Genomic DNA, 10,000 nt, shown 5'->3' on the forward strand with positions numbered 1-10,000 from the left:
TGGGTTGCCACACTGAGCTAGCAGCAAAGGTATTTGTATGACGGTATACTAGAATGGTCACGTGATCTCTAAGCGGTTGCAGAGGCTTGGGTACTAGCGCGTGGCAAAGAAGTGGTGGCCGTTTTGTTGCTTTTGTGTTTGCTGTGACTTGTGTCCACGATTTGCTGCTTTCGAGAAAATTCTATTTTGTTTTCTCCTGCTTTGAGACACCGAGGTAAGTTTTCTTTCATTTTTGGCTTGTAGTGAATGTCGACATTATGAATTTGTTTGCATCTGTCGAAAATCAGGCTTTGTAATTAAAACGAAACCGATTGCAATTTTCACCACATAGGAGTCATTTAGTACTCTCGCAAGCTAACATTTGTAGGCTTGAATTGTGTGGGTTGAACAACAACAAAATCTCAAAGTGTCTGATAGACCTAATAGGTGTCACAAAATGAAATATATTTGTGCTCGCATTGAATTGAACTTGGTCTGTTGAAATGATTTTTCTTAATTTGGACTGATTGGTGTTGTGTTAGCTTTACCCTGTCATTTTTAACATTATGTTATATCAGAAGCTCATGGGCTTCTGATTATATACAATATTAAATGATGGACAAATTTTACTGTGACTCCTAAAACTACAGTCTCAGTCACTGTGTTAAGTTTACCTAAATGGCATAGGAATACCTCTTACTTTTGTTAAGTTAATTTGTTAAACAAAGTTTATCTATTATCTTCATTTGTTTGTTTGTATTGTCTATTTAGCTTTCATATCAATTTTTAATGAAAGTTGATTTATCCTATGAAACGAACAATAATGTTTGACAGGTACGTTAATGACTTTTCCAACCCTCTAACAGTTTGTCGTGGTCATGATACAGTAAGTGGCTATACATAAGATGTCAAGGCTCAAAGTGTTTTCATCAGCTGATGGCAAAGTGCGAACCCCAAAGGCAACTATTAAAGTTAATAGAAACTATTTTTATCCGATTCAGAGCAACTTTTTCAGCCAATTCTATTTTGAAACACAGGGTTCATGATCAGAATTGTATATTTAAACCATTTAAAGTTTGTGAATTTTGTAATGAAGTTATGTTAATGGGTGGTCTTGGCAGATTTTCCTAAAAAACACCAATATTAGAGGGGTTCACAGTCTAAATAAGAACATTTTCATGGATAGGTAAAGAGTACAATGTACAAAGTAGGGGAGGAGTATCAGGGAAAGGCCGAGGGGATGCGATGCAAGTCTGGTTAACCTTTGGGGAAAGAGCAAAACCCACACATGTACGCATTGCGTACCTATTATTTTTATATTGGTGGCCATTTGCGAAGCGAAGTGAAATTACCGCACACACAGCGTTCACGTGACTCAAAGTCAAGGTCATTCGGCGTTACCAAGGAATTAAAGCATAACATAAATGTCTTCATTAGGGGTGATACGACGTTTTCGCAAGAATCCATTCATATGCTACCAATTCGCTAAGAAAGAAAAGGGTGCTCCCATTTATAGTACTTGGCGTCCTTCTCTTTTAGTTAGATGCAAATGAAATTCAGGTAAAAGGCCGGCACCATCACTGTTCAAAGGAGCGTGGGCGGCATTCACGTGCCAAGCGTGCCAAGATTCCAAACAACGGCGTTGCTAGTACCGCCGATTGGTGGCAGCGACGGTTAAAAGCAAGGACGCCAGTTACTATTACATGAGCGCTTTTTTTCTTTTTCAGCAAATTGGTCCCATATAAATTGACTCTTTAGATGACTTTTGATCACCCCTAACGGAAGACACTAGACAGGAGTGTCAAAACGTTTGAAGCTACATTCAAATTTCTTTAAACCACCGAAGCATCAAACTATGTCTGATCATCACCCTAGTTGCAATGTGAACCTTTACTTATGATTTTGCTGCATTCGCTTACGGATTAAAGACGAGTCTGCCACCGGCTGAGAAGAAAAGAGAGATCCTGGGTCCAAAGTATTAGTTTACAACAAAACCGGTAACATTGTGGTCGGCCTCCTGTTGAGGCGAAGGCGAAAACAGAAAAATTGTAAACAAAAGAAAAAACAGAAAGAAGATACGAAGAAAAGGTCAAGTTGAGTGGTTCGTGTGAGGGACTTGAATCCACGACCTCCAGATCGTACAGGGCCTAGAACACCCACCTTTGAACACGAGTCCCCGCTTAACCCTTTCCCGCCCAAGACAAGACGATTTTATTCGTCGATGGCGCACCCCTCGGGGAGGAAAGGGTTAAAATATATTTATTCGATATATCCATGACTTATGCGCAGTGAGTAATCAAGCCAACTGTTAGCTGTTCAGTTTGTGACCGTCTTTATAAACCCGTACAGGGTGTGGATATCACGATGGTTGAGTTCAGCCTGAATTGTCACGCTTTCTTTTCGTTACTGTTTAAGTAGCTGCACAAGTAAGTAACTGTACACAAGAAGAAAATGGTTTCGCCGCTACGAAGTAGTAAACAAACGGGGTAGGCCGGTTTGCGACATACTTGAGAAAACAAAGCGTGAACTGTTAAAGAGTCAACATGCTTTAAGTTCAATTTTACGACACTTACAGTTCGACGCGCCTTACCGTGGCCACTTCACAAAGTTTTTTAAAACTTATACGCCAATCAGGGTGTGCGAATTTGATTGACAGTCACCCCTCCTTGCAAAGTTGCACGGTTGTAAGTTGCATACCGTTGAATGGGTTGTTCGAGCTGACGTACTTATACGTAGTTGTCAAATATGTGAAAGTTTGTTGGGTGGCCACGGTAAGGCGCGTTGCATTGTAAAAAGTTAATACCTATCTAACATTACTTGGAAAATACAAAAAGATACAACCAAACCTGGAATAATGTGAATAACTTTAGGCGCTGCTAAACTGCCTCCGTTTGTCATCACAGCTGAGCCCGCAACTTGATTGCCCAGTTGGCTGCATTCTTGTTGGATCTGTGACCCGCCTTGTTTCAAGATGGCTTTGCTCAATTCACCGGCATTGCTCATGTTCATATCGGTGCTGATAATGTTTAAAATTGCATCAGTTGTTTCCTGAGTCAAATCAGCATTTATGACTTCAATACTGGGGCCTGTGTACTTGCGGTTACTTGGTCCGACCAAACCATGTTCAGATGACAAGCCTGGTGAACTTGCTGCTGTTCTGATTCCAAATAATTTGGATCGAAGTTTCCCCAACAAACTGCTAGTCGTGTATACTTGGCGTAAGTTATGCTTAGATTGCAAGTTAGCCATCTCTTGTTTGAAAGCAGTGATCAGGGCCTGATCTTGTTGGTACACCACAAATCGAATATCTTTCAAGGTGGACGAAGCATTTGTCTGGCAAAAGCTCAAAATCTCTTCCAACATTATTCGCGAGGCTTCGTTGGGTGGGAATTTTAAGTTTCCTGTGCCTATTACAGGAAAAGCTATAGAGCTCATTCTTAGCTCTTCGCCTTTCTGGAGACACCTCTGCACGATGTTTCGTAAAACCTTGAATAAAAAGAAATGAAATTGTAAAATGTGGAAGTCTGTTACCAAAACACAGTATTGCCATAGCTTGCAGAAATCAAAGTTTCGCCATAAAAAAGAGGGGGTTATCATGCCCGAGATAGCAATACTCAAGAGCGCCGGCAAACAGACTGTCTTCTCATCGATATGCTTGCGCGAAATCTGCTTACGCACGTATACAAAAGCCACTTATGAATAACGTATAGTGAAGGATACCTCCATATTTAACTAATATTCCGATTAATGAAACGGATTAACCACACCCAGTAATCTTTACTACATGTACTTGTTGTGGTTTAATTTTGTTTTTGGTTTGAATTTTTTTGAAACCGGTCCATTTTTTTTTCAAACCAGTTTAAATTTTTTAAACTGTTATTTTTTAATCAACTGTCTTAAAAAGAGATTTTTCTATATTTGGGGGTGCAGTTAAAAAAAAACCAGGGTCTTGGGCTTTTATAGGGAGTCTAGAAAAGAACTCAGTAGTCATCTTTTCCTCCCTTCTACTCACCTACCCTTCCCTGAACCTCTCTAGTACCTCTATCCTACCCTACCCTTCTTTCACACATCTATCCCCCTCTTATGCCCACCGTCACAGACATTTCATATTTCTCAAGACCTTTCTGTATGCTCACCAGAATTTGATCTTGAACTCCCTACCTCTGGTTCTGCTGCCTACTCCTTAACCCACTTGGTCACGCAAGCAATTTAGTTCCTCAGAATTATTTATAAATATATATTTTATTATTCACCCCACAAGCAGGCACTCTCGGTCAAGAGTACACAAATGTGCCACACGACTCCAGAGCCACATATGGCAGAGTCACGCCAACGCACTTGCGTGAATCATTTCTATAGAGACATAGAGGAATTGAAAGGCCACCTAAACACAAACGACTCGTAAAAACATTGTTATGTAGAGGATGATTTGTAAAACAAGGCCAAATATTTCTTGAAGGAAAAAACTGAGGAGTAACTCCGCCTTTCAGGAAACGAGGATCGATTTAGGCCGAAACAATTAACAAAATGGAACAACAGATGATAACTCGAAGGAAATAGGTTAACAGCAACGGCAAACTCTTCACAGGAAACAACAAGAAAGTAGTTCCAAAAAAGGAACTTTTTCAAGTCTTGTCCCAAGCACACAGTCGAATTTCTCACAGAGGACAGAAAATTACGGAAAAGGGGCTGCAAGAAATTATGCAGAAATTAGCCAGAAAGTTGTCAACATGTCCATTCCATGCACAGAAAATGCCCAACTACCAATGGCAGCTCCAACATTCCTCTCTTTGATAGAGAACAACTTGATGGGAAAATGTCAACCTTGTACCTCAACATGCTTTTAGGAATCGAAAACCATCATGCTCGAATAGTGACCACGTTTGGAGAAGTCTAATGACTTATTTCTCCTACAAAATTAAACCTGTGCAGTGCTACTAATCTTACTTTTGATTCTTTCAAATAAATTTCCTTTACACTCAGCTTGTGAACAGGCCATTTTGCAAGAGAGTAATTTCCTTTCAATATAGTTAAATAAAATTTAACATAGTTAACGACTAGGAGCTAGTCTGGTCAGTAGTGTTTTGCAGGCGGTTGTTAGTGTCTTGGCCGTCTGGTAGCGTTGTTCAGCGTTTTGGTGCGTTCTGTAGCGTTTGTTATAGTTACATGGTTCACGACCGGGAGCTAGTCCGGTCAGTAGCGTTTTGCAGGCGTTTGTTAGCGTTGTTATGCGTTTTTGTAGCGTTTGCAGCACTCTTTAGGTTGGGGGGGCCCTGGGGCTGACATGGTTCAGCGGTATTCCCGCGTAGTGCATGCGTTGTCCAATGTGCTTGCAGCGTGTTTGTTGGCGTGGCGTTGTGAGTCGGTTTAAGAGTTTAGTGGTTCTCGGCGTTCTTCTTCTCGCTTCGTTGGCTATCTCGGTCGCTGTCCAGGTTGAAATAGAAGTTCTTCGATCTTCGACCGTCTCCATCTCGTCTTCACCGCCGTGTTGTGGTTCGTCTTACCTTCTCTTGTACCAGTTCCGATAGTCGGCTCGTCGCTCAGATAGCGTGGCGTTTCTTTGGCGGGCTTAGTGTAGCGGTTCCCAGTTGTGGTCAACAAAGGAAAACAACAATAGAGAAAACACAAGGATTTCTTCCGTCATCGACCGTGGTTTCCTCGCCCTCTGTCGTGTCTGTTGGTTTGTCTTTACTCGCTCATCGCTCTTTCGTGCTTCGGACCATCGTGTGCTCCGATACGTTTATTTTGGCGGGCTTAGTGTAGCGGTTCCCAGTTGTGGTCAACAAAGGAATAAATTCTAAGGATTTCGTCAGTCATCGACCAGGGTTTTTTCTTCGGCGGCTGTCGTGTTTATTGGTTTGTCTTTCCTTCACTCGTCGCTCTTTCGTCCCTGGACCGTAGTGTGCTCGCCGATCCGTTAGCGTGGCCAAAGGATTTCGTCCTTCATCGCCCGCGGTTTTTTTTTTTCTCGCTCTCTGTCGTGTTTGTTGGTTCGTTTTTCACTTCTTTTTCGTGGTCGCCTCTAACTCGCTCGTCGCTGGTTGGTGTTCGATCATACATCATGCCGAACCCACCTCGTTCAACCAACAATAGCTTGTCCGCTGGACTTCGTTCGGAGGACATACCTCTCTTGTCCCCCGCGCCGATGGTGGTTTCTACGGCTCCCTCTGGCCCCGTGGCGCCTTTGGCCGTCGATTCGATCGCCGAGGCTGTTGTTCGCGCGCTTGGAAGCACCCTTCCGACTATCATCTCTTCAATTCAAGGGAGCGCCCCCTCGCCATTACCCCCTTCCGTCCTTGGCACTTCTGTTGGCATCACTCCATCTAGCTCCTCTGGATCAACTGCTGTTTCTTGTGATGTCAATGTCTCGTCTATGGCTTTTGGGGCGTCATCAGGTACGTTTACTTTGCCAGCCTTCATTCCTACCTTTTCTCCTGTGTCAGCCATCACTGACTCAAGCTCGGCCCGCTTCATGGCCCCCATTACCTCTCCATTCGCGAGTCCCAGTGTATCCGGCAGCCTGCCAAGTTTTGGTAACTCTGGATCAGTGCCTACGTCTGAGAAGGCTTTCATTGTTGGTCCTGGTCATGCACCAGTCCCGGCAAAATTGGCCAAGAAGATCATCGAGGGCCAGTTCGTGGAGTTGGCGGATCTACTTACAGTCAATCTCCGAGCTGGGGATCAGGAACCACAGACCTTCCTGGATGGTAAACTCCTGGTGTCCAACGCAAAACGCAGGCAGGTTGAAATCAAGGATATTCTTACTTGGACTGAGGCCTTCACGATTTTCCAGCTGGTCCTGTGTGCCTCTCACCCCCTGCGTTGGTTAGACTTGACCAGATATAAGCTGCTCATTATTCAAACAGCCCGCCAATATCCAGGTCTGGCTTGGCTTGAATACGATCTGGCCTTCAGAAGGGATGCCGCTGCCTCGGGCCTTACGGATTGGTCCAAAATGAATTTGGATCTGTATAGTTTTCATTTGCGTTTGCCAGCATCGTCCTCACTGCAACCAAGGCCGTCTTCCCTTTCCGGGTTTCCTCAGTCTTCCTCAGACAGCCCAGACTCCCACCGACGCACACCATTCTGCCATTCCTGGAATGAAGGGAAATGCCGGTGGCTATTTGGGAAGTGCAAGTTCCGCCACAACTGCAGCAATTGCGAGGGAGAGCATACCAAGGCTAACTGCCCCTTTCCCCGCTCAGCTGGATTTCGTTCCCGTTCCCGCTCCCCCTCCCCTGGAGGGAGCAGGGGACAGTACTGAGGGGCGAGGTTCGCCCAGTGTTGTGTTTGTACATAGTTTGAATGATGTGATTGCGTTGCCTCGCCAGCCGAATGGATTGCCTCAGTTGGCAAAGTTGTTTTGTCCTGTTCCAGTTTCAGTTCCAGTCTCAGTTCCCGTTTCTGTTCCAGTTAAGCCCAGCGTTCCAGTTGTCTCTTTTGCCCCGTTATCTCCGGTGTCTCAGGTCACACCATTACAGTTGGATCAATTTCAGGCCGAATTATGCCACCATCCCAACAAGTCAGCTGTGGCATTTGTGACTTCTGGCATACGGGATGGATTTCGGATAGGCTTTGACCCATCCTTGGTGTCCCTCAAATCTGCATCTTCAAACATGCGTAGCTCTGCTGAGCACCCATCAGTGATTGACTCCTACTTGCAAGCTGAAGTCTCTTCTGGCAGGGTGGCAGGTCCTTTTCCAGTGCCCCCGCTTCCGTCATTGCAAATAAGTCGTTTCGGGGTGATCCCCAAAACTAATCAGCCTGGGAAGTGGCGTCTCATTTTAGACCTATCATCCCCAGAGGGGCAAAGCGTCAATGACGGCATCCCTAAGCCCCCGTTTACAGTTCAGTATGTTTCAGTGGATGCTTTCATTGATGGCATAATGTCTCTGGGTCGAGGAACGTTAATGGCCAAGTTCGACGTGGCCAGTGCATATCGGAATGTGGCTATCCACCCAGACGATCGCCCCCTTCTTGGCATGAAGTGGCGTGGGCAATATTTTGTGGATTTGGTGCTCCCTTTTGGGCTGCGTTCAGCACCATTTATTTTCACCGCCATTGCAGACCTGGTTGAATGGATCCTGGTTCACAATTATGAGGTTACATTTCTCCGTCATTACTTGGACGATTTCCTCACTTTGGGCCCACCGGCGTCCCCTGTGTGCCACAACAACCTTCAAACCTGCGTTCGTCTGTGTACAAAACTTGGCCTTCCCCTTAATCCAGATAAGTTGGAGGGACCCGCGACTCGTCTTACAATCCTTGGGATTGAACTTGACTCCAAAAACCTTCAGGCTCGCCTTCCGACTGACAAGAGAGATAGGATTGTTTCACTGTTAGATGAGTGGTCGGCAAAACGTTTTTGTAAACGTCGCGAGCTGGAATCCCTGATTGGCCATCTCCATCACGCCTGCAAGGTCGCCCCACAGGGTAGGACATTCCTTCGCCGGATGATCGACTTGCTTTGTGCCTTTCGCCGTGATGATCACCCCATTAGGCTTAACCAGGAATTTCGGCGGGATTTAACCTGGTGGCGGGAACTGTTCCAAACTTGGGATGGCCTCAGTTTTTTCTGCATGCCCACATGGGCACCTCTCCCGGACTTCCAGGTCTCATCGGATGCAGCGGGCTCTTTGGGCTATGGAGCTATTTTTAAATCCCACTGGTTTGCTGGTGCCTGGTCAGCTGCACAAAGTTCCTCATCCATAGCGTACAAGGAGCTCTTCCCAATTGTAGTGGCAGCCTATCTGTGGGGCTGTCAGTGGGTATCTCGGCGGGTCGAGTTCTTTTGTGACAACGAGTCTGTGGTGGCTGTACTTACGTCTGGCACCTCGCGGGACAAAAACCTAATGGTGTTGCTGCGTTATTTGACTATGCTGGCCATCCATCATTCCTTCTCATTTACAGCTTCATCTGTTCGAGGCAAAGCTAATCCAGTTGCTGATGCACTCTCTCGATTCCAATTTCAGCGGTTCAGACGCCTGGAGCCACAGGCCGACCCAACCCCGTCTCCTATTCCTGCTTCCCTTCTGGCAGCGCTTCAGATGCCTTGACTCAGAAGTGTCGGTTCTTACTTACCCAAGGTCTTGCACCTTCCACCCGACGAGTGTACCGATCCGCCCAACGTCGATTTACAGACTTTTGCCGCCAGGATGGTCGTGCAAACCAGGATGGCTCCATCCCCCCAGCCACTGAGGAGACTCTCATGCGCTTTGCTTCCTTCCTGGCCGACAACCTGAACCATTCCTCCATCAAGGTCTATCTATCAGCAGTGCGCTCCCTTCACATTGACCATGGCCTTCCAGACCCGCTAGTCAACTGTCTTCGTTTGCAGCGTCTGCTAAGGGGTATTAAGCGAGTTCAAGGTCCAGTGTCACCCAGGCGCCTACCTATCACCGTTGATCATCTGAAGGTCATTCAGTGCTCTTTGGACCTGTCTACTAGAGACCATGTGATGTTGTGGGCTGCGTGCTGCTTGGCATTTTTTGGGTTTTTGCGTGCGGGCGAATTCACGGTCAACTCGGCCTTTGATCCTCACATCCATATGACTGTTAGCGACCTGCAAGCGGACTCCTTGGTGAATCCCTCTTGTTTCAAAGTCCGTATCAAGTGTTCCAAGACAGACCCCTTCCGTGCGGGTTGTGATATCTACTTGGGGCGTGGCTCGGGCTCTGTGTGCCCCATAACAGCGTTGGGCACGTACTTGTCTCTGCGTGGGTCTGCTCCAGGGCCCCTGTTCTTGTTTAGTGATGGTCGTCCTCTTACCCGGCAGCAGCTATCATCCTTTTTGCAGTCTACCCTACATGGGGCTGGGTACTCCGGCGCCTACTCTGGCCATAGTTTCCGGATTGGGGCGGCGACCACTGCAGCGGCACGTGGTGTTCCGGATCACCTGATCAAAACCTTGGGGCGTTGGTCGAGCGAGGCATACCAGATCTATATCAGAACTCCAGTTAGTTCCATTGTCCGTGTTTCCTCCCAGTTGGTGGCGTAACAGGTAGTGGATTTCTCTGGTTAC

At 46.1% G+C, this 10,000-nt stretch overlaps 2 protein-coding genes across 2 annotated transcripts in view; both read right to left on the bottom strand.

Moving 5' to 3' along the window:
* LOC138031254 (protein mono-ADP-ribosyltransferase PARP14-like) overlaps positions 1–10,000 on the bottom strand; it is a 96,093-nt gene that overhangs the window by 52,078 nt on the left and 34,015 nt on the right. The window lies entirely within an intron of this gene.
* The window catches only part of LOC138031251 (protein mono-ADP-ribosyltransferase PARP14-like), a 33,432-nt gene that overhangs the window by 10,030 nt on the left and 13,402 nt on the right, over positions 1–10,000 (bottom strand). The window contains exon 7 of the mRNA XM_068878940.1: positions 2,826–3,465. Within this exon, the coding sequence (XP_068735041.1) occupies positions 2,826–3,465 (640 nt within the window). The remainder of the gene's footprint in view (positions 1–2,825; positions 3,466–10,000) is intronic.

The sequence above is a fragment of the Montipora capricornis genome, chromosome 14 (genome assembly GCF_036669925.1).
Source record: "Montipora capricornis isolate CH-2021 chromosome 14, ASM3666992v2, whole genome shotgun sequence".
In the NCBI taxonomy this organism is placed as follows: domain Eukaryota; kingdom Metazoa; phylum Cnidaria; class Anthozoa; order Scleractinia; family Acroporidae; genus Montipora; species Montipora capricornis.